General features: G+C 38.1%; 1 protein-coding gene and 1 long non-coding RNA gene across 3 annotated transcripts in view; one reads left to right on the top strand and one right to left on the bottom strand.

Moving 5' to 3' along the window:
* Nucleotides 1-25,483, top strand: part of elovl2 (ELOVL fatty acid elongase 2) — a 92,828-nt gene that overhangs the window by 48,850 nt on the left and 18,495 nt on the right. For both annotated transcript variants that reach the window (XM_026265249.1, XM_026265251.1), the window contains 5 exons: nt 15,305-15,492; nt 15,610-15,687; nt 15,876-16,047; nt 16,308-16,432; nt 16,587-16,721. In XM_026265249.1, coding sequence (XP_026121034.1) covers nt 15,305-15,492; nt 15,610-15,687; nt 15,876-16,047; nt 16,308-16,432; nt 16,587-16,721 — 698 coding nt within the window. The remainder of the gene's footprint in view (nt 1-15,304; nt 15,493-15,609; nt 15,688-15,875; nt 16,048-16,307; nt 16,433-16,586; nt 16,722-25,483) is intronic.
* Nucleotides 8,807-15,951, bottom strand: LOC113100628 (uncharacterized). The gene is made up of 4 exons (XR_003289751.1): nt 15,868-15,951; nt 15,582-15,667; nt 11,874-12,684; nt 8,807-9,323 (listed from the first exon to the last, which is right to left on the bottom strand). It is a non-coding gene; the product is annotated as an uncharacterized LOC113100628 (long non-coding RNA).

Raw genomic sequence — 25,483 nt, 5'->3', positions numbered from 1 at the left:
TTCTTTATCTTCGTCATTTTATTAATATGTATTTTGAATGTTTGTGTATTGCATAAAAATGGTTAATCCTGTGTAAATGGTTAAAGTTGCTGACTACGTATATTCACCTATTCGCCTCTCCACACGAGGAAGACAAATTCTGAAACACTTCTTTGTTGGAACTTTCAAATACCGCGTGATTCCGCAGCAACCCCCAGTAGACAGAACAAAGAACCACGTTCACGCTCCAGCACACGCATGCTGGTTTCAAAAGACCACGCTCACGCACTCTGGACCATGCAAGTATCTTTCTCTATGGAGATTTAAATGCTACTTAAAGTTTGTCTATGATTTGAATCGTTGTTGTCTTCCAAGGGTTACTGTCTTTGAGTTTGCATAACTGAGCTCATTCTGTGACCACGCTCTCTTTTTCATTACCTTCTCTCTCATTCATTCTCTCTCTCTCTCTTTCCCTCCCTTATTTGGATTCCGTTATGTCTTGTACAAAGTTTACTGTCTGTATTGTCAGATTTGATGTATTATTAGTTCAATTATTAAAATCAATCAATCAATCACCTTTATTTATATAGTGCTTTAAACAAAATAAATTGCTTCAAAGCACTGAACAACATTCATTTGGAAAACAGTGTCTCAATAATGCAAAATGATAAAGGCAGTTCATCATTGAATTCAGCTATGTCATCTCTGTTCAGTTTAAATAGTGTCTGTGCATTTATTTGCAATCAAGTCAACGATATCGCTGTAGATGAAGTGACCCCAACAAAGCAAGCCAGAGGCGACAGCGGCAAGGAACCGAAACTCCATCGGTGACAGAATGGAGAAAAAAACCTTGGGAGAAACCAGGCTCAGTTGGGGGGCCAGTTCTCCTCTGACCAGACGAAACCAGTAGTTCAATTCCAGGCTGCAGCAAAGTCAGATTGTGCAGAAGAATCATCTGTTTCCTGTGGTCTTGTCCTGGTGGTCGTCTGAGACAAGGTCTTCACAGGGGATCTGTATCTGGGGCTCTAGTTGTCCTGGTCTGCGCTGTTTTTCAAGGCAGTAGATGTCCTTTCTAGGTGCTGATCCACCATCTGGTCTGGATACGTACTGGATCCGGGTGACTGCAGTGACCCTCTGATCTGGATACGGACTGGATCTGGTGGCTACGGTGACCTCGGAATAAGACAGAAACAGACAAATATTAGCGTAGATGCCATTCTTCTAATGATGTAGAAAGTACGGTGTTATGTGAGGTGTTTCCGGTTCCAGTTTACCTAATTAATGCAGCCTAAAAATCCTTTAACGGATTTGGATATTAAAAGCATATTAGTATGTTATGTGTATGCCAGGTTAAAGAGATGGGTCTTTAATCTAGATTTAAACTGCAAGTGTGTGTCTGCCTCCCGAACAATGTTAGGTAGGTTATTCCAGAGTTTAGGCGCCAAATAGGAAAAGGATCTGTCGCCCGCAGTTGATTTTGATATTCTAGGTATTATCAAATTGCCTGAGTTTTGAGAACGTAGCGGACGTAGAGGAGTATCATGTAAAAGGAGCTCATTCAAATACTGAGGTGCTAAACCATTCAGGGCTTTATAAGTAATAAGCAATATTTTAAAATCTATACGATGTTTGATAGGGAGCCAGTGCAGTGTGGACAGGACCGGGCTAATATGGTCATACTTCCTGGTTCTAGTAAGAACTCTTGCTGCTGCATTTTGGACTAGCTGTAGTTTGTTTACCAAGCGTGCAGAACAACCACCCAATAAAGCATTACAATAGTCTATCCTTGAAGTCATAAATGCATGGATTAACATTTCTGCATTTGACATTGAGAGCATAAGCCGTAATTTAGATATATTTTTGAGATGGAAAATGCAGTTTTACAAATGCTAAAAACGTGGCTTTCTAAGGAAAGATTGCGATCAAGTAGCACACCTAGGTTCCTAACTGATGACGAAGAATTGACAGAGCAACCATCAAGTCTTAGACAGTGTTCTAGGTTATTACAAGCAGAGTTTTTAGGCCCTATGATTAACACCTCTGTTTTTTCTGAATTTAGCAGTAAGAAATTACTCGTCATCCAATTTTTTACATCGACTATGCATTCCATTAGTTTTTAGTTTTTTTAAAAACCTATATTAGTTTTTTTAAAATCCTATATATATATATATATTCATGATTGACTCTGAACCGCTCACATTACGAGTCAATGAAGTGTCTGATCTTTAGCTACATGCTGTTTACTTCGAGTAACTAAATTTATCATAATGATAGGATAATGTTTTCATGGCCAGAGAATATTTTTCCTTGAATTATAAGAAGTGATAACTTTATTGAAAATTGACAAGTTAATCTTACGGCCGTTTGCTGGACAAACCACTGTTTGATTTGCTGTAATTTACAGTAAGAGATATCACTATAATTGATATGAAGAATGGAATATTGACATATTAATGAGTAAATTACAGTGCCCTGTAATGAGTTATTGATAAATGCAATTGAGCTATTTTTCATAATCAATAATATTAATGTAACTTTCATATGAGATATATATTAATCATATTCCTGATTAATTATTCAAATTCTCTATATATCATTTGAGTTAATTATTATGTACAACCCAGTGCAGCTACAACTGTATGTATTAGTGCTCTTTTGTTGATTTTAATTTCTTCCATTGTCCTCGTCTGTAAGCCACTTTGGATAAGTGTCTGCTAAATGACTAAATGGAAATATACATCTTCACATGCTGTTACGTCAACATCTAAATTTAGCTCTTCAATATCTTAATGATTTAGCAATTAAATACATAGTTAAAATCCACTTGGACATATGCATGAACAGCAGTGTGAAGACAGAGTAATGAAAGCAGGGTCTCCATACCTCATATCTCTCAGATTAGTACATTCAGTCCTTAGGCCCCCAGCAATAGCAGCATGCCTGAGTCCTTGATTCTGACATCACACCAAATGCATTCAATACTATAAGAAACAGGTTTAAAAACAGATCAGTTATTTATTAATAATTGTAAGATATTTTGTTACATAAAGTGACATTAAAAGCTACCTACAGATAACTAAAGTTACTAAATTTAGGACTAAATTAAATGAACCTGGCGATCTGTACATCCTCCTGTCCTTGGTCTCTCTTGACCCTGATTTAAAAAAAAATGCAATACATTTCTGAAAAAAAAGAAAGAAAATTCAAATGCTTTTTTTTCTTTACTGTACTTGCCTTGACAGTATGCCAAATTTCTGGAATGCTTCTGAGAATAATTGGTAGGATGTCAAGGCCCAGTTATTTGCTGCATTCATGTACACGACCTGCAATTACAAAGGGAAAAAATAATAATGCAACAAAAAGAACAAAAGTAAATACATTGGGATTGAATGTTCAAGTTTCTTTTCAATAAACAGGAATCAATTTTCATAAACATCCTAGTGAATGGACAGATCTTGATAGTAAATAACTAGTAACACTGTAAATCAAATGCAATCATGAAACCTGTTTTATAGGAACACAGACTAAACTAACTTTCAAATATGTGTCAAATATGTGTGTGTGTGTGTGTGTGTGCATCATTACAGTCTGTAAAATATGTGTATCTCTTATTAAAAGACTGCAATCACTAGCAATCAGAAGAATTCCAGTTAATCAAGTATCTAGAAAATATCTACTCTATAAACAATGCATTAAATTACATTAAAGACAAAAATAAAATTAAACAAGCAAATTAAATGATCTCACATGTATCTGGTCCACTGATGAAGTCATGTGTCAAGTCAAGTGAATTATAATCTTTTTCTAACAGGATTCCAATACTGACTCCAGGAAAAGGGGAATAACCAATGACATTTGAGATAACAACTAAAACAGCAAGCCCCGCCCCACAACTGACAAAAATTAAATTGTTCACGCGAGCAGATGTGAGATGATCGAGCGTGAGGATGTGGGGAATGACCATGCGCACGCGAGGGCTTTTATTGATAGCAGAGTACGTCACATGTGCACGAGAGTTTAAAATGAGTTTGCGGGCTCCCGTTTCCTCGCGTCCGATTTAGTGATGGGAAGTTCAGCGGTTCTTTTAGGCTCGACGTAATGACGTCATTGCCGATGACGTAATGGCGTCATGTCTATCAAACATTCAAATATAGAAAGTCAGTAATCAACTTTAGTCAGTTAAAAACCTCATAATCATGAGATGTTTACAATTAAGTTTTTCAACAACGCACCCAAATACAGTAACAGCAATAATGTGCATACGAAGATTTAAGTCTTGAAGATATAAAGTAAATAAATTAGGTGTCATCAGCGCAGACACCATGATCCACTTACTATACATAATCCATTGCAATGTATTTGTTTTTAAATGAACTTACGTTTCGCCAGATTTCCCTTCATTCAAGCCCTTGGTTTACCCGCGCTCATAACATTAGCACAGAATCAGTTCAGAATTTATCACCAAAAGAACCAGTTTGGTTCAGACGTGCTTTACACTGAATTACGCATGCGCAGTATCATCAGCTCCTCTTCTTGAATCGGACATGTCCGAAAGTACTGATGATCCGAAAACCGATGCAACCGGTTCTTGACTCGAGAATGAGAATCGCTCTAACCGGCATGTGCTGCGGTTCATCAGCTGCTCTACTCGTGTTCATGTTCTGTTTACTACAAACTCAATTTGTGAATGTGTCATCATTAACTATTAATACAGTACAGATATTTCATAAATCATCCCTTATTCCTATTGAACATAGAGTCTTTAGAGTCTTAATTATTTTCCAACTTCCCTGAAAACCCCTTTTGGCCTATACATCATCTACAATATACAGATTAGAAACATCAAAAAAAAAAAAAGCAAAATAAAATAGTTATTTTATCACACTTTCCAATGTTTAACAGAATACTTAAAAAATTACACTCATGCGCAGTATCATCAGTTCATCGGTTCTCAAATCGGATGCGTCCGAAATATACATCTACACATGTGCATCTACACTGAACATACTGGGTTCAGTGTACAAGTGATCTGAAAACCGATGCAACCAGTTCTTTACTCGAGAACGAGAATCAGCTCATCGGTTCTCAAATCGGACGCGTCCAACAGAAACGATTCTCGGTTCAGTGTAATGGTGATCCGAAAACCGATGCAACCGGTTCTTGCCTTGAGAACGAGAACTGCTCCAGCAGTGGGCATGTTCGTTCGTTATTTGACTCTGCTCAGTGTTCATCTTCAGTTCGGTCTTTACAGCAGTTCAGTCAGTGTACTGTTTGAGTAAATTAATTACTGCGGGATATTGGTTTATTCTGACTCAGAGGGAGTGTCAGTCACGTTAAAAAAAGTTAACATCTTAAGTAATTTGTGGATTAATGCTTACTGGAGACGCAAACGTGCGAGCACATCTGCCCAGCTGAGTACATAGCCTTGGTTGTTCTGGAGATCTCAGGGATGAGTAGAGGATTGGTGTTAAAACTGTTAGAAAAGTGCACATCAATATCCAAAAGCTCCTGTCGGATGTAAGATGTTAAGGCAAATCTGTTCAGTATGAACAGACCCGAGATGAGCAGGAAAAATACTGCAACATTTTTAAAACCTCTAGAGATATGATCTAGATCATGGGTCAATATTTACAGTGTTGACCCTTGCTCTTCATAACCTCTACAATTTGCTCTGGCATGCTGGATATAAGTTTCTGGGCCAAATCCTGACTGATGGTGATCTATTAGTTACAGATTGTCTGAACAGGTTTTTGTCTGCTTCAGAGAACACCAGAAGGGAGCCCAGAGAGCCACATCACATTTCTGACGTGTGATCAATCCTCAAATCCAGAGGAAAGCTAAAGTGAAAGCGCCTCTGGACTCGCTCGTTGTTAGAGATGCGGTGTGGCTCTGTCACACAAAATTTTTCACAATCACTGAATTTAGCTCTTTAATGTGTTTAATGTGTGCTTAAATGGTGAACAATTGCTTGAATATTTTAATTGACAAGGCTTAAAAACACAAGCAAACAGGGTGGTTGCAAGTGGGGTGAAAGGTGGTGACAGTGGTGGTCAGTAATGGAGTAGCTTTACTTCGTTACTCTACTTAAGTAGATTTTTCAAGTATCTGTACTTTACTGAAGTAGTTTTAAGTAACTTTTACTTCACTACATTCCAAAGCATAAGATCGTGCTTTTTACTTTACTACATTTCATAAAACATATTGTTACTCCTTATAATATATCATGTGCTCCGACATGCAGAAGCAGATTCTGATTCATAGAGTCTTTTCAATTAACCTTTTAAATCGGATCAAAAATCGCAACAAATGATTAGTTTATGAATTAGAATTAGCCGATTAAAGCAGTTCTCGAGTCGACAATTCACTGATTCAAATGAACCATTTAGTGCGAGTCTCCAGTGAACTGAATTCACAAGTAAGAACTGGGAGATCTTGTGAGCGTGTGTGCGTTTGATGATGTTAAAAGTAAGCTATTAATGTCGAAATTTAGGATTAAGTTTTGTAACTGAAAATCATATTTAGGTCAAAAATGTCAGGTGTTTGTGAACTAAATCTGCTGTAATGAGTGATCTATTCCCAATGAAATGCTTGAATGCAGATGATGCAGACACATCATTTAGTGTCTCTATGTTTAAGGTAAAAAAAAAAAAAAGAAATACAGTAGTTCTAAGTGGCCATGCATTATTATTTTTTTCCTTCTTGTTTTCTCGTTTAACGACTTCATTTTCTCGTGATTTCGACATAAGATGTTTTCTTGTTAAATTTACTTAATTTTCTTGTTATCTTGACATAATGAGAGTTGTTTTTTGTTACAACGACTGAATTTCCTCGTGATCTCAACATAACAAGATTTGTTTTTCATTAAAATGACTTAATTTCCTTGTGTTCTTGACATAACAAAAGTTGAATGTTAAGGCCACATGAGTAAAGTGAGTCGATTGTTGGGTGTGGAAAGTAAGTCACCGGCTGAGGAGAGTCAGTGGTCCGCTGAGTGAGGAAAATGAGTCATCCCATGTGTGAGGAAAGTGAGTAGCTGACTAAGGAAAGTGAGTCGTCTGCTGGGCGAATATAGGGAGTCAATGACTAAGGAGAATCAGTGGTCCGCTGTGTGAGGGGAGTGTATATACAGATGCACTGCATGCCTATCAGTGGTAAACTCAGTACCTACTGGCAAATGTATAGTGAATTCCCACATCAAGTCAGTAGCCCTATTTTTGGACCTTCCGGCCTGCCATAGTGGTGGTAAGATTTTCCTTCTTATTTGTCTCTGGCTGATCACATGCCTGCTTAATGAACATACACTCTAAAAACTGCTGGTTTGAAAACAACCCAGTTTGGGTTATTTTGGCAACCCAGCGCTGGGTCAAAAAGGGACAAACCCAACGCTGGGTTATTTTAACCCAACCAGTTGCTTTTTTATGGTTTAAAATTACTACATTGCAGGGCTTCAAAAACCAGAGCATGTGCTTTTTTATCACTGTATTTCAGAAGGAAAACTACTGTATTTAGAAAATGTTCGATTTAATTTTGCATGTGCTTGAAAAGGCAGCGTTTGTGAGCTCAGCGACACTTTGCAGCTGTTACTGGAGAAACATATCTCTCCCACTCTTAGCGCCTCCTGCTGGCAGAAAATGAACTCGCGGAGTGCCACCACGAATTGAGTGTAAGGCAGTGGGAAACACTGCTTACCGGTACTAGTCTAAAATGAACCCAAATTGAGCTAGGTATTAAACCTACAAATCTTGTTCATTTTAAATATCACTTTTACACAAAAATAATTATTATCAAAAGGAAAATATTTATTAAAAACAAGTCAAAAAGTAACATGTAAGAAGAAAGGCAGAAAAGGATGGCATTAACTGCTATAGAGTTCATAAAGCATTGAACATTTGTTGAATATAACTTAAAGGGGGGGGGGTGAAATGCTCATTTTCACTCAATCTCCTGTTAATTTTGAGTACCTATAGAGTAGTACTGCATCCTTCATATCTCCAAAAAGTAGTCTGTGCCGATTTTTCGTGATCCAAATCAAACCATGGCTAACAGTCAGATTCAGCCGTTTATTTATGATCCAGAATCAGATCCAGAGGCTGAAACTGAACGAGAGCAGCTGCAGCAATGACTACAGCAGGACGTCTCTATGTGGTATGTTTTGAAACTGTATATATTTGCTTAGCGGTTTTGGAAAATGACTAAGTTTCACTTTATGTCGTCTTTTTTTTTTTTTTAAAGGTGTACTAGGTTTACTTGATGTGCTTACGCGCCGATAGCCAAGTTAACAACACAGAGATATTGGAAGCATTTTTACTCACCGCCTGCGGTTCCAACACACGATCGTGACCCTTTTTCGTTGGGATTGCATCATCCTTAAGAAATAAACGATACGCAAATCCGGCGTCAAACTGGGCCTTGTTTGTAAAACAAGCATCTTCGAAATGCAGGGAACAAACAAAAACACTTGCACAACACAGTCGATGCTCTGTAAAAATAAACTCCGTCCACTGGTCCCTTAATGTTTTTTTTTTTGGGTAATCTGTGCAGGGTTGCCTTGCCCTCGCAACCAAAAACACACTTCTTTTGTGACATTACGCGACACTCTCGCTCTGATCAGTGAATGTCTCTGCTCCGCTCTGCTCTACGGGAGCGCGCGCTCTTCCTGGCAGAAGTGCCCTTAGGACCCATATAAGGAAATTCCGCTCCATTTAACGTCACACAGACCCATACTTGAAAAAAACTTTCCGAAACTTGTAACAAACTTTGGAACAAAAATACTCCTTCAAACGTACAACTTAATTTTTGAAACTTTTTCCATGTTTAGCATGGGAATCCAACTTTTTAACAGTATAAAAAACTCAGTATGCATGAAATAGCATTTCACCCCCCCTTTGAGATCAAATTGGGCTGTTACATTTTATATTTTGTATAAAAATATACAAAATCACTATTATACAATAAATTAGTTAGGTTCTTTACCAACTATTCTAGCATGACAGTACACAAATAAACCTCAACATTAACATGAGTGAGCATGTGTATGAATGACAGAGTGTAAATTCTTCTACTAAACAACACAGAAAACGCATTTAACATTGTTTTTACAAGTGATGCACTTACAGTTTGTTTCATAGTCCATGAATACAGATCATGCATCAATGTAAACTTTCATGATCTCTTTAGCATAATTGATGTAGTCATGAAGAAGCCCCATCAGCACATGTGATATCATCTACATCATTCAGGGCAGCGTTCTCCTTTAAAACCACTGCTGTATCAGTTTAGAGGAAAGGAAGTTCTCTTCTCAGACCAGCATTCATCCCAGTCACCGCCTGCTCTTCATTAGTGGCCTAAAAAGAGAAACACATTTGAAAAAAAATAAAACATTTAATTAAACTCTATCCATTTTCAGGCAGAGGTGTATTCACATCCGTAAGGACAGGTAAATAATCTGTGTTAAATTTTCAACACTTTGTGTGGTTGTTTAATGTCACGGTCCACCACAGCACTCCAGAAGGCTATAATGGTAGCACTAGTATGAGGGCATGTAATATTGTTTGAATAAATATATTGCTTTCAGAAAGCTACTTTACTGAAACATTAAAACAGACATGACATTCACATACCTCACAAATGTTCATGTACATGGAGGGCTGCTCTTCAAAGGGTTAGTTCACCAAATAATGAAAATGGTCATAATTTACTCCCCACATTGTTTCCAGACCAACACAAACTCAGGTCATTTTTGGAAAACAAATAAATATTTTTAATATTCTCTTAATTTGTGTCCTCCATTGCTATTCTGGGAGACCAGTATTTTATTTTGAACATACGTGTTTGCTATCATATAATTTAAGAATTATTCATATATAAATATCGGAATGAATTACTTCTACAATAACTCTGTTTATGAGGCTTGAAAATACTGATTATCTAGACTATAAACGGATTAACAAAATCATGAGAAAATTCAAAATATATTCATTTGTGCTGTAAAGACAGACAAAATTTTCAGGATTTCTCAGAGGGCAGGCTTCAAGTATAACTTCATATAACATTATCCAGAGAAACAAATGTTAATGATAAATCCCCTCAGGGCACCATACATACATACATATGACCGCCATCAGTTCGTAGCAGTGAATGAAGATGTATCATATCGATTACAAGTGCAGTATGGAGTACCTCAAGGCTCAGTACTAGGGCTGCTACTCTTCACGTTTTATATGTTACCCTTGGGAGATATCATCAGGAAACATGGTGTTAGCTGTAACTGTTATGCTGATGATACTCAGCTCTATATTTCTTCGCGGCCTGGTGAAACACACCAATTTGAAAAAATAATGGAATGCATAGTCGATATAATAAACTGGATGACGAGTAATTTCTTACTGCTAAATTATGAAAAAACAAGTGTTAATTATAGGACCTAAAAACTCTGCTTGTAATAACCTAGAACACTGTCTAAGACTTGATGGCTGCTCTGTCAATTCTTCGTCATCAGTTAGGAACCTAGGTGTGCTATTTGATTGCAATATATCTAAATTATGGCCTATGCTATCAATGTCAAATGGAGAAATGCTAATCCATGCATTTATGACCTCAAGGTTAGATTATTGTAATGCTTTATTGGGTGGTTGTTCTGCACGCTTAGTAAACAAACTACAGCTAGTCCAAAATGCAGCAGCAAGAGTTCTTACTAAAACCAGGAAGTATGACCATATTAGCCTGGTCCTGTCAACACTGCACAGGCTCCCTATCAAACATCATATAAATTTTAAAATATTGCTTATTACTTATAAAGCCCTGAATGGTTTAGCACCTCAGTATTTGAATGAGCTCCTTTCACATTATAATCCTCTACGTCCCCTACGTTATAAAACTCAGGCAATTTGATAATACCTAGAATATCAAACTCAACTGCGGGTGGCAGATCCTTTTCCTATTTGTCGCCTAAACTGTGGAATAACCTACCTAACATTGTTCGGGAGGCAGACACACTCTTGCAGTTTAAATCTAGATTAAAGACCAATCTCTTTAACCTGGCATACACATAACATACTAATATGTTTTTAATATCCAAATCCGTTAAAGGAATTTTAGGCTGCATTAATTAGGTAAACCGGAACCCGAAACACTTCCCATAACACCCTATGTACTTGCTACATCATTAGAAGAATGGCATCTACGCTAATATTTGTCTGTTTCTCTCTTATTCCGAGGTCACCGTAGCCACCAGATCCAGTCTGTATCCAGATCAGAGGGTCACTGCAGTCACCCAGATCCAGTACGTATCCAGACCAGATGGTGGATCAGCACCTAGAAAGGACCTCTACTGCCCTGAAAAGCAGCGGAGACCAGGACAACTAGAGCCCCAGATACAGATCCCCTGTAAAGACCTGGTCTCAGAGGACCACCAGGACAAGACTACAGGAAACAGATGATTCTTCTACACAATCTGACTTTGCTGCAACCTGGAATTAAACTACTGGTTTCATCTGGTCAGAGGAGAACTGGCCCCCCAACTGAGCCTGGTTTCTCCCAAGGTTTTTTTCTCCATTCTGTCACCGATGGAGTTTCGGTTCCTTGCTGCTGTTGCCTCTGGCTTGCTTAGTTGGGGTCTCTTCATCTACAGCGATATCGTTGACTTGATTGCAAATAAATGTACAGACAATATTTAACTGAACAGAGATGACATCACTGAATTCAATGATGAACTGCCTTTAACTATCATTTTGCATTATTAACACACTGTTTTACTAATGAATGTTGTTCAGTTGCTTTGACGCAATGTATTTTGTTTAAAGCGCTATATAAATAAAAGTGACTTGACTTGACAAAAGTCTTATAGGTTTGGAATGACATGAGGGCAATTAATTTATTTTTTGTGTGAACTTTACCTTTAAGAAGGAAGACCAAGAATGATGACTCTCCAAATCAGACAACTCTAAAGTTGGTTTGAGTTCTGCAATGAAAAACACAGACATCAATGGTTTTAATTAAATGAGCACGTAATAATACTGTTGTTTCATCACAATGTGAAGTAAACCGGCAGGAGACAACCGAAACATTTATTTTCTAAAAATAACTTGCATTCAATCTCAAAAGAATGATTCTCCCATGTCTCTGGCTTTTAACATCTACAAAAACAAAACAAACAAACATTAATTTACTCTTAGTAAAAAAAACAACAACAACCACAACTGATAACATGAAATTATGAAGTTTACTTGGCTTAAACGATCTTTCCCTCTCTTCCAAAGAAGCTGACAAAACCTCCTCCTCACACAAGCAGACTTCTGTTCCCTTAACTCCAAAGTTAGTTTGAGTTCTGCAAAGAGGGACATCAATGGTTTCAATAAAATATGAACATATAATCACACTGTTGTTGCATCAAAATGTGAATTAAACAGGCAAGGACACAACTGAAACATTAATTTTCTAAAAAAAATAACTTACATCAGTCTAATAAGAATAAAGTTTTCTTGTCTCTGGATTTCAGCATCTACAAAAATAAACATTATTTTAGTCTTAGTAAAAATAAAGATATCTTGATGGAATTCATTTTACGCACCTTAAACCGTCTGTCCCTCTCTTCAGAAGAAGTTGAGAACACTGCCTCCTCCTCAGACAGTGTGTGACTCTCACACAAACAGCTTCTGTGTCTTTAACTCTCAGTGCAGACACAGTGAAGACACGACCTCGACAAGTCTGAAATATTACATGCAAAACATACTTTTGACGATTACCACTTCAACAGCCTCAAAATAATTATGCTAGTCTTTACCACACAATGCCGTTTCCTTTAGTAGACTAACGTACATTCATTTTAACCGCGAAAAATAAGACAACAAATTAACATAAGTGTAACCATAACCATAACAGTCTATTAACACTTCAAAAAGTGTAGATCATGTAAAATCTTACGTAAATATGACATAAGACATTCACAGACGTTATATTAAAAGTACCTCTTCCGTTCAGTAATGTTAAATGAGGCCGTTAAGACCTCCCGGTCTGAGGCAAAAACCGCGTCTGTTTTTTTAAAATATAACGTTAAGCTCCTTTGTTTCCGCCTTTCATAAAACCTTCCGCCTTTCATACAACCGGGTAAACAATAAACTATAACTTTAAGTTTTGAATCTTTAACTTACCATAATGTCTTTCACTTGCTTCTCACTTTTTCTACGCTGAGAAAATGCCGGCTGTTCGCACTGGAGACGTACGATCTTAACGTGACGTGCGTGGTCTCCTTCACGTCCGCATTCTCAACCCAGCCCCCCTGGGTTAAAATCGCGACCAATTTTCAACCCAAACTTGGGTTAAAACAACCCAAAGTCCTACACAGCGGTCTAAACCCAGCATTTGGGTTGAAAAAATAACCCAGCATTTTTTTTTTTTTTTTGAGTGTAGCAGTTGTCATTTAGTCCTGACATCTGACATGTTGAAGACACAATGGATTACATTTGTTTTTGAAGGGAATGCGCCCCCAATCTACCTAAATGTGTCTGTTTGTGCAAATCATTCGAGATCCAGCTTCACCAATAGAAGGTTTTTTTAATGAATCTTTGTAAATCGCTTTCCTAATAATGTGCTAATTAGCAAGTTTCAGGATGAATGCAGCTAAAACGAAGCGGCAAGGTAAGCAGAGCTCATTTGCATTCAAAGGAAAATGCTAAAAAACTACTTGCTCTAAAAAGGGCTGTTTTTGATGGTAAAAAAAGGGTGTTGTTTTACACTACCATTGAGAAATTTCAACTGAACTATGTTACAGACTTTTCATTAAGATCCTTTAGCAGTGGTTCTCAAACCTGTTCTGGAGTAGCCCCTGCCCTGCACATTTTGTGTTTCCCTCAATTATCACACCAGATTCAACTCATCAGCTCATTAGTTGAGACTGCAAGAGTTGAAATGGGTGTGTCAGATATAAGGAGACATACAAAACATGCAGTGCTGGAGGTAATTCATAGAGAGGCTTGAGAACCCCTGCCCAAAATAATTATATAAACTTGTGGGAAATGGGCATCCAATGACCCCTTTAAGTCTGATCAGTTTGAAAAGATATAGCAAAAAACTACACATTATGGTCCAGGTATCTGCTAAGTTCAGTTCTTTTAACATTAAAACCCTGGGAGGAGATACAGTCAGAAAATTTTTTATCTCAGAAGAAGAAGAGGAATAAGATTGTTTTAATAATAGTTTTCTATAGACCCTAAATGTCAATATGATATAAGTAGGCTTTATAGTTTGTGATCATCTAAGAAAAAAAAAAAGAATAATTTAAAATATATTTCAGTATATCTTTATTTGGACTTCCTCACAATTTGAGTACATTAAGTACAAAATTAGTTGTTCCAATTTAACAGACTTTAATTTGACCCGTTTACTAAAAGTACAACTGTATTTTTATTTATTGTATTTTAAGTATATAAATATGTGAATTTGTCATATTCTTAAAATTTTAAATAAATGTATTTCAAATTGATTTTAGTATGTATGCAAGTGTTTTTTTTTCCACTAGGGAAGGCATGTGTAAAGGCTTTTAAATCGCTCACTTGGCCAAATTGTTAAGTGGCTAGGATTACTATTTTAGTCAAATTAATCACACTCAGTTTGATGTAAGGAATTTTTATGTGACATTTTAATTCATCAAAATAGATTGTTAAATCTTTTAAACTTATTAATGTAATACTTTTTGCATATTGTCATCAGATAGGTTCATGTTTTTATATATGAAATACAATGATACATTGGTGCCAGAAAGGTGCATGTGACTTTTTGGTTGGTTGTTTTTTTTTTTTTTTTAATCAAAAATTTGTAGTTTTTTTTTCTCTCTCTGAATAAATGTTAAAATAGTGTTAAATAAGTATAATGTCATCCATGTGAGTACACATTTTTATTATTAAAGACTGAAATTAGTACACAGTCGGATCAAACTATGGTCACTTTTTTTTCACACCCTTCTAGTTCTCATCCCTCGATATGTGTGTTTGCTAGTAATTATTTCTTTATTTCTTTATTAAAAGAAGATAGTTTAAACTATTTGGTCCATCTTCTGCCATAGCTGTTTTTCTTGCCACATTAGGCTTACTTTTGATTACAAAATATAATGTTCAGTCAGCCTATAAAGAAATAGCTTTTTGGCTTTCAAAATCATATAGTTATGGCTACACAGTAATGTACTTTTATAGTAATAATGATGTTCTGCATAATGATATGGCATGTCACCAAGAAAAAAAAACAGTCATTTTTTCTAACAAGATTAAGTAACTTCTACAATTTATAATAAAGATGCTGTAAACAGTTTGATGATATCTGTGTTTGCTGTCAGATGCTCGTATGAGAGGATGGCTCCTACTGGATTCCTACACACCAACATTCTTGCTCACCATCACCTACCTCCTAACAATCTACCTGGGAACAAAATATATGAGAAACAGACCAGCATACTCACTGAAACACATTTTACTGCTGTACAACTTCTCTCTTACTATTTTGTCTTTATACATGCTGGTTGAGGTAAGTGAGCATACAGTATGTTTACATGTATGTATCTTTCTCATAGTAGCAAATTAGGTGCCTAATCTGTTGGTATCCGCTTTTCTTACCTAATGTTGTGTTTCGTGTGTTTGGTAGTTGATATCATCAGTCTGGTCTGCAGGTTATCGTCTTCAGTGTCAGGGTCTGCATGAAGCTGGTGAAGCAGATATCAGGGTAAGAAAAACAGCACTTTGCATTATTTATTTTAATATATCTACCTATACTTATTGCATTAATAACATTCAAGGCATATGTCAAAAAACAACAAGATCATCTGCTCTGTGTAAATAAGTCATTGTCATATTATCCTGTAAAGAACTGCATTTAACTTGCACTGAAAATGTCACATTTTACACTGATAGGTAGCGAAAGTGCTGTGGTGGTACTACTTCTCCAAGCTGATTGAATTTCTGGACACCATCTTCATTGTGCTGAGGAAGAAAAACAACCAGATCAGTTTCCTACATGTGTATCATCATGCCTCTATGTTTAATATCTGGTGGTGTGTCCTCAACTGGATACCCTGCGGACAGAGTAAGTGAGAATGAAGGACAAAGTTACATAAAGGAAAGGTCACAGTTTTAAGATATATTATTGACATTTAAAAAAAATTAGATTTAAAAAATGAGCTTAGATTTTGCTTTGTTTTAACAATAGCATAAAATAATAATCTTGAATACTTTCCGTACCCACGGTATGTTGCGTACCCATGCATAACTTGAAAGTTCTGTAATAAGTTTATATATATAGGTTATCATTCAGTTCAAAATGTATAATGCAACATCTTTTTCTAGGTTTCTTTGGGCCAACGCTAAACAGTTTCATCCATATCCTCATGTATTCTTACTATGGTTTGTCAACCATTCCATCCATGCACAAATATCTGTGGTGGAAACGCTACCTCACACAGGCTCAGCTGGTCAGTGTGCAACCTTTCCATCCAATTATACTTTGCTCTTACATTTAAATTTCCCTTCACATTTTCATGCTAATTTATATCATGTTCTGTTATTTTCATTGTATTACATATGTTAGAAGATTGTCTCCCAATAATGTTCTCCTCTTTGTCTCAGGTTCAGTTTTTATTAACTATAACACACACGATAAGTGCATGGGTCGTTCCTTGTGGTTTCCCTCTGGGCTGTCTGAAATTTCAAACCTTCTACATGTTCACACTTGTTGCCCTGTTTGTCAACTTCTACATGCAGGTACTACTCAGAACTTCTACTAATAAAAATAAATAAATTGACCTATTCTTTAGTAAATATAAACTTGAGAATGATGCCACCTAAGAGAAAAAGGTTCGGCTGTTCTGGCTCTCAAGGTCAAAATGTCCTGGAGAGTTTAGCTCTGACTCTAAGGCCAGTTTCATCACTGCATACGTCTGCGGCGCATTAAGCAGGATTTATACTTTAAACGCTTTGGCTCTGCTTTGCAAACAGCTGCTGACTGTGTGTGCACATGCAGGAATTAAGAAGGCATTTATACTTAATGTATTCGCCATTGAGGTATTCTTTAAAACGACAGGAGGAGCTAAAAACAAAATCATCCTTTAGATAAGCAGGAAGCACAGAGAAGTAGGAATTTTCCAGAATTATGTTAGTTCATTCAAGACGGTGTCCCACAAGCATTTGATAGATTGATCCGAACAGGGTGCTTAAAATAAAGACAAATGTGAATGCTTGTCTTGCCAAATACAAACTTTAGTCCCACAGTGATTGTAAGAAGAAAAAACAAACAAACAAGAATTAAAGCTGTAAACGGCAATGAACGGGCCCTTGCACTCGGCTCACCGCCAGCTGGTGGCTTTAGTAAAACAGTGAACTGCAAGAACTATGCATTTAAAGTCATAAATATAGAGGAATATATCAAAACATTTATATGTGCCAATGTTCTTGCTGCCAGCTGGTGGCACTATGACTATAACTGTATTTTGGCATGTAGATTTCTTCAGTCCAGCACTTTTATCAAACACGTGAAATTTGGTGAAGATTTAACATGGTATGTATGAATTAGTATAAAGCATGATGTGTCCTATTACCAAGAGGTGGCGCTATGATTATATCTGAATACTGGCCTTTAGATTTATTCAGGCCTTGACTCTTTCCAAATATTTGAAGTAAAACATGATACTTCCTGTTGCTGGCAGGTGGAGCTATGGCTATAACTGAATATGGGGATGTAGATTTGGTCAGGTCAGGAGTCTTATCAAACATGTGAAGTTTGGGGGTAGTTTGGACATGTTATGAATGAGTTAAGGCAAGTCAAGTCAAGTCACCTTAATTTATATAGCGCTTAAAACAAAATACATTGCGTCAAAGCAACTGAACAACATTAATTCGGAAAAGAGTGTGTCAATAATGCAAAATGACAGTTAAAGGCAGTTCATCATTGAATTCAGTGATGTCATCTTTGTTCAGTTTAAATAGTGTATGTGCATTTATTTGCGATCTAGTCGCTGTAGATGAAGTGACCCCAACAAAGCAAGCCAAAGGCAACAGCGGCAAGGAACCGAAACTCCATAGGTGACAGAATGGAGAAAAAAACCTTGGGAGAAACCAGGCTCAGTTGGGAGGCCAGTTCTCCTCTGACCAGATGAAACCAGTAGTTCAATTCCAGGCTGCAGCAAAGTCAGATTGTGCAGAAGAATCATCTGTTTCCTGTGGTCTTGTCCTGGTGGTCCTCTGAGACAATGTCATTACAGGGGATCTGTATCTGGAGCTCTAGTTGTCCTGGTCTCTGCTGTCTTTCAGGGTAGTAGAGGTCCTTTCTAGGTGCTGATCCACCATCTGGTCTGGATACGTACTGGATCCGGCTGACTGCAGTGACCCTCTGATCTGGATACATACTGGATCTGGTGGCTACGGTGACCTCGGAATAAGAGAGAAACAGACAAATATTAGCGTAGATGCCATTCTTCTAATAATGTAGCAAGTACATAGGGTGTTATGGCAAGTGTTCCCGGTTCACCTAATTAATGCAGCCTAAAAATACTTTAAAGGGGGGGGGGGGGGGGGTGAAATGCTATTTCATGCATACAGAGTATTTTTACACTGTTAAAGAGTTGGATTCCCATGCTAAACATGGACAAAGTTTCAAAAATTAAGTTGTACGTTTGAAAAAAAAAACTTTCCGAAACTTGTGACAAACCGGAAGGAGTCCTTCCAGTTTGTCACAAGTTTCGGAAAGTTTTTTTTTGTATGGGTCTGTGTGACGTTAGATGGAGCGGAATTTCCTTATATGGGTCCTAAGGGCACTTCTCCCGGAAGAGTGCACGCTTATGTAGAGCAGAGCAGAGACGAGACATTCACTGACCAGAACGAGAGCATCGCGAAATGTCACAAAAGAAGTGTGTTTTTGGTTGGGAGGGCAAGACAACCCTGCACAGATTACCAAAAAAAAAAAAAAAAAATCAAGGGAGCAGTGGACGGAGTTTATTTTTAAAGAGCATCGACGGAGTTGTGCAAGTGTTTTTGTTTATTCCCTGCATTTCGAAGATGCTTGTTTTACAAACAAGGCCCAGTTTGACGCCGGATTTGCATATAGTTTATTTCTTAAGGATAATGCATTCCCAACGAAAAAGGGTCACGATCGTGTGTTGGAACCACAGGCGGTGAGTAAAACTGCTTCAAATATCTCGGTGTTGTTAACTTGGCTATCGGCACGTAAGCACATCAAGTAAACATCTTGTGCACCTTTAAAGAAAAAAAAGACGACATAAAGTGGAACTTAGCCATTTTCCAAAACCGCTAAGTGTAACGGAGGCCAGCGAGTAGTGGCTGTGCAGGTAAACCTCCCCGATCTCAAGAGATGCACTAGCAACAGACGCTAGTGGCTGTAGCCCTTTAGCCTCCTTGTTAGAGGAGACCGGGGTTCGAGCCCCGCTCAGAGCGAGTGCGAAGGAAAACGCAAAAGCCTACTCGCGCTCGTGATTCTTTAGCTCCGCCCACACGTCACGCCTACAGCCGCTCATGTTTTTCTGAAAAAAATCGGCACAGACTATTTTTCTCTTATAAATATAACAAAACTAAAGACTTTTTGGAGATATGAAGGATGCAGTACTACTCTATAGGTACTCAAGATTAACAGGAGCTCAAATTGGGAATGTTTTTTATTATTATTTTATTAATAATGCAGGTTAAAATTAAATAAAATTAAAATTAAAATACGGGAGATTTACGGGAAAATACTAATATGGGAGGACGGTGGGAAAGAAGGGTAAAATACGTGACTTTCCCGGCCAAAACGGGATACATGACAGGTTTTTATTTATTTATTATTTTTTTTATTTAATTGCAGTTGAAAGAACAACAACATATTTGAAGCAACAGGGGGCAAACGGACATCATCACAAGAGGTTCTGTTAGAGACACAAATTTACAAGACATATTAAAGATAAAAAAAAAAAATAAAAAAAAATTGTAAAGGAAAGAAAGGATAATTTAAAGACAGCTTAAAATAGACTCAATAATGTTACAAGTTTTTGAAGCCTTTGAGTTCAACGGATTTGACATTCTTAAAGGAAGTAAAAAGGGACTTTATATCAGATGAAAACATTCTAAAGTTAGGTTTGCAATGGATGGCTCTGGCTTTATGTAGGTGAAATTTACCCAGAAGACAAAGCAATAAAACAATATGCTCCAGATTAATGTCCTTGGAGTGAAAATCTGACACAAAAATAATAGATTCTGTTAATTCTATCATTTTGTTACAGCATGAAAAAATTAACATGGTAACTTCAGACCAAAAGGATTTTGAGAATGGGCAATGATAAAACAGATGTAAAATAGATTCTTCATCAGAATTACAAAAAGAACACATTGAAGATATATTCTCAGAAAATCTGCTCAAAAATAAATTACAAGGGTAGTATCTATGAGCAGTTTTGAAATGGAGTTCTTTAATTTTACTGGGGATAAATAATTTGTGAGAAAAGGTCCACAAGTTTTTTTTAAATCAGAGTTCGGATAACAGATCCTCCATTTAGATTGTGCTTTAGATGGGCATACTGGAGTTGAAGAAAGAGCATTTCTAATAAAAAATGTATATTATTATTAGTATAGATGTATATACTAAGATGGCGGCGCGCACTGACGCAGCGGCTCGAGGCTCCCAGTTACCCTGCACTTTTTTATGTATTTTATGTGTGTTTTGTTTTGTTTTTATACACCCATGCATAAGCAAGACAACCTACGATCGTCAAACATTGATAAACATTGGATTTGCAGCGAAAATGGATATTACAACTTCCTTTTCACGGACTCAAAACATTCCGCTGGAGATAGCGAGATCCCTGGGCGCCGTGTGGATTGTTGTCGGGTCTGGGAGGCGCCGGAGGCGGCGCAAGGAGAGAAAGCAGAAACGCGGATGCCGAGCAGGCCTGCTAGCCCGGCTAAGGAAACAGCCGCACCGACCTCCGCTACCTTCTATCTTCCTTGCAAACTCTAGATCCCTGGCGAATAAGATGGACGAGCTGCAGTCAATGATCGCCTATAATCACATCATACGTGAGTGCTGTCTGTTGATTTTTAGCGAAACTTGGCTACACCCGCAAATCCCCGATGCTGCAGTGGAATTAACAGGCCGTACCATCCATCGGCATGACCGGACCAAAGCCTCCGGTAAGAACAGAGGAGGTGGTCTCTGTGTTTATGTACTTCAAAATTGGTGTACAGACAGCAGAGTAATTGACACCTATTGCTCACCGGACCTAGAGGCCATTTGTGTTCAGTGCCGACCCTTCTATCTGCCACTGGAGCTAACAGTAGTCATTGTGACTGTTGTTTACATCCACCCAAATGCTAACGTTACCATGGCACTTGGTCAGCTTCAGCTTATGGTAAATAAACAACAGATGGCTCATCCGCACGGCGTTCATATCATTGCAGGGGACTTTAATAAAGCTCGCCTTAAGACTGTTCTCCCCAAATTTTATCAGCATGTCAAGTGTGCTACTAGGGGAGAAAACATCTTAGATCATGTTTACTCCAACATTAAAAATACCTACAGAGCATCTCCCCTCCCCCACCTCGGACAGTCAGACCACCTCTCTCTGCTTCTCTCCCCAGCCTACACCCCCCTCAGGAGACAAACAAAACCAGCCATACAGACCATCACAGCCTGGCCCGAAAAGGCACTCATTCAGCTGCAAGACTGCTTCGCATGCACAGAATGGAGTATTTTTGAAGATCAGAACCTGGACACACACACTGAGTCTGTCCTCTTTTACATCAAGTGTTGTATTGGAAACGTCACAGAGGAAAGACCTATACGGATCTTCCCAAACAGGAAGCCCTGGATGACAAGTGAAGTCCAGACTCTGATCAGAGCCCGTAACCTGGCCTTCAAGACAGGAGACAGAGCTCTATACTTCACTGCCAGGGCGGACCTGAGGAGGGGTATTAAGCAGGCCAAGGATTCTTATAAGGGGCAAGTAGAGGGTCATCTGACTGATAATAACCCGCGACAGATGTGGAGGGGTATACAGGCCTTAACCAACTATAAAGGCCACCCCCCCTCTACATCCTCCAGCAGCAGCATCCTGGTGGAGGAGCTAAACAGCTTCTTTGCCCGGTTTGAGACCAATACCATACATCGGCAGTCACTGCCCCTCCCACCCGGCTCCAGCGGTTCATCTCTCTCTCTTCAGGAGCATGAGGTTAGGAAGTACCTGAGAGAAAAGCTGCTGGTCCAGATGGCATCCCAGGAGCGGTGGTTAAAGCATGTGCAGACCAGCTGGCAGGGATCCTCACAAAACTTTTCAATCTCTCCCTGACACATGCCACTATTCCCACATGTCTGAAGGCCTCCATTATTATTCCCATTCCCAAAAAACCAGCCATAGACACCTTAAATGACTATAGACCCATCGCTCTGACGTCTGTAATTATGAAGTGCCTGGAGCGATCAGTCTCCCAGCACATTAGAGACTGCCTACCCCCTTTCTTCGACCCCTACCAGTTTGCCTATCGGGCAAACAGGTCCACAGAGGATGCTATCGCCCTTACACTTCATACAGCGCTGAGCCATCTGGAGAACAAGAACAGCTATGTAAGGATGCTCTTCGTGGACTATTGCTCAGCTTTTAACACAATTATTCCGGATATTCTTCACAGTAAACTGTTACAGCTGCAGATCCCCCTCTCCACCTGTAACTGGATTAAAAACTTTCTAACGAGCCGTCCACAATCCGTGAGATTCGGCCCACATCAATCCTCCACACTAACGCTGAGTACTGGCTCTCCTCAAGGCTGCGTTTTGAGCCCACTGCTGTATGGACTGTACACCTATGATTGCTCTCCAATTTATCCAACTAACCATATTATAAAATATGCTGATGACACCACAGTGGTTGGATTTATTTTTAATGGGGATGAGTCAGCTTATAGGGCAGAGGTGAAGGTTTTACCGCGCTGGTGCTCAGAAAATAACCTGACTTTAAATATTTCAAAAACAAAAGTTAATTCTGGACTTCAGGAAGCACAGACAGGATTACACCCCCCTCCTCATAAATGGAGCCCAGGTGGAAATTGTCACCAACTTTAAGTTTCTGGGCACCTACATCTCTTCTGACTACTCGTGGACCCACAACATCAGGGCCCTGGTTAAGAAGGCCCAGCAGCGGCTACACTTCTTACCTGTCCTCAGAAAGAACAATATGGACACAAAGCTGCTGCTGGCTTTCTATAACTCCTCTGTGGTGAGCATATTCACATATTGTTTAAGCGTTTGGTATGCAGGATAGAAAAGCAGTGCAGAGGGTCATTAACACTGCCCAGAAGATAATTGGCTGTCCTCTGCCCAGCCTGGAAAACATATCCACATCCTGCTGTCTCAGAAGAACCAAAGCCATCACTACTGATTTCTCACACCCTGCCTACCGCTTGTTTGATCTGCTGCCCTCAGGGAGACGGTACAGGTCAACCAAATCACATTCTAGTAGGATGACAAACAGTTTTTTCCCCTGGGCTATACGAACTGCAAATACTCATGGTTTTACACACACAAACTCTTAAAGGAAATTAATTCTTAATCGCCCCAAGGCAATAAGTCAAGTACTTTTGCATTCTCTTGTTTTTAAAATAACTATAAATAATCAAAGATTTTTATTAGCTGCTATGTATATGAAAAATGTTAGGAAGACATAGGTGTATATATATACTTTTTATACTATTTTGCACATATTTATTACTGTTTATATTAAATTATTACATTTATGAGTGAATATTGTTTGTTTGTCTGCCATAGTTTTATGTATGTTGTTTTTATGTATCTTGATGGGTGAGGGAGCAGCCCTAGTTTCGTTGTACCTTCACAGTGCAATGACAATAAAAGGCTATTCTATTCTATTCTATTCTCTATTCTATTGCATTTTTTATCAAATAAATAAACACCATTAACTGCAAGTGTAGGAAAATAGTTGTTTACAGAGCCATAACATAAATGCGCTTTAAACAAAGTTTTTAAACTGACAGGTATATGTAGTGCCTTCCAGTAAGTCACTTCAGACGCCTCAGGGGTTTCAATAGATTCTTGGTTTATTCCAGTAAAAAATAAAATGTGATTTAACTGATAAATAATCCACAAGTAAATAAATTGAAAACCATATGCCTGCTGGCGTCCATTCATTTCCAACATCAAGTTCAAACTCCTTTGTCTGCCACTAATTGGCACAGGTGTGCAATTTAACTCATTCTGTTCCAAGGCCTTTCAAGACCACAATATCATAATTCACCAGCAGGGGTCACTAAATTAACTTAAACATAAATATCATATGGCTGGCTCCTATGGCTCCTACACACCGGCCCTCTTATTGCTACCGGCTATATAGGTACAATAATAACTAAACAGAAAACATGGAGCCATACATTATAATATACACAGAAAAGATAAATTTGTCAAATCATCAATAATCAGAATCATTCACACGTATACAATACATAAACGTTTGTTTCAAATAAAATATCAAATTTTTCAGTTCATTCAACAATGAACAATGAAAGTTCTTACAAGGTAAAGTAATCATCACATATACATTGGTCATTCATATCTACATGTCATTTTCCATCAATAAACAAACCTTTGTAATTGGTCTGTCTATAACACTTGTCTTTGTTTTTAAAGTCAAACTACGAACAATTCCCTTTGAATCTTTCTTTGTGTCAATAACCTTCCCTAACATCCAAGATCCCCTAGGGGCAGTAGGGTCTGCAATTAACACAATGTCACCATTTGCATAGTTTCTTTTCTTTTTAAACCATTTCTGTCTCTCTTGTAGGTTTGGAAGATATTCTCTAACCCATCTTTTCCAAAATATATCAGCTAAGTATTGTATTTGCTTCCATCTACGTCTACTATACGTGTCTGATTTCTGAAATAAGCCAGGTGGTAATGTAGGTTGCCCTTTAAGAAGTAAAAGGTGGTTGGGCGTTAAAGGTTCAAGGTCATTTGGACTATCCGGATTTGTAGTAAGTGGGCGACTATTCATTATGGCTTCTACCTCACAGATGAAAGTGAGAAGAGATTCATCATCTAGAATTTGATCCTTTGTTAGTGATAGAAGTGTTTGTTTGACCTGTTTTATTAACCTCTCCCATACTCCTCCAAAGTGTGAAGCGGCAGGTGGGTTGAAAATCCATTCTATGCCCTTTTGTTGCAGAGCAACTTGGAGTTTGTGGTTTTGGTTCCACTCTTTTATGGCCTTCTTTAGTTCAGAGTCAGCTGATGTCAGGTTAGTTCCATTGTCAGATCTTATTTGACGCACTTGCCCTCGTCTGCATATGAATCTGCGGATTGCATTGATGCATGAATCAGTGTCAAGTGAATTGGCTATTTCCAAATGTATTGCTCGAGTTGTGAAACAGGTAAAGATGACACCATATCTTTTCACTTCACTGCGTCCTCTTTTTACTACAATTGGACCAAAGAAGTCTGCTCCAACAAAGGTAAATGGTGGTAAATCTGGTGTTAT

Source organism: Carassius auratus, unplaced genomic scaffold (assembly GCF_003368295.1).
Source record: "Carassius auratus strain Wakin unplaced genomic scaffold, ASM336829v1 scaf_tig00217313, whole genome shotgun sequence".
Taxonomy (NCBI): Eukaryota; Metazoa; Chordata; class Actinopteri; order Cypriniformes; family Cyprinidae; genus Carassius; species Carassius auratus.
Note: the sequence above shows the minus strand (reverse complement) of the source record. Positions and strands in the feature narration are given on the sequence as shown.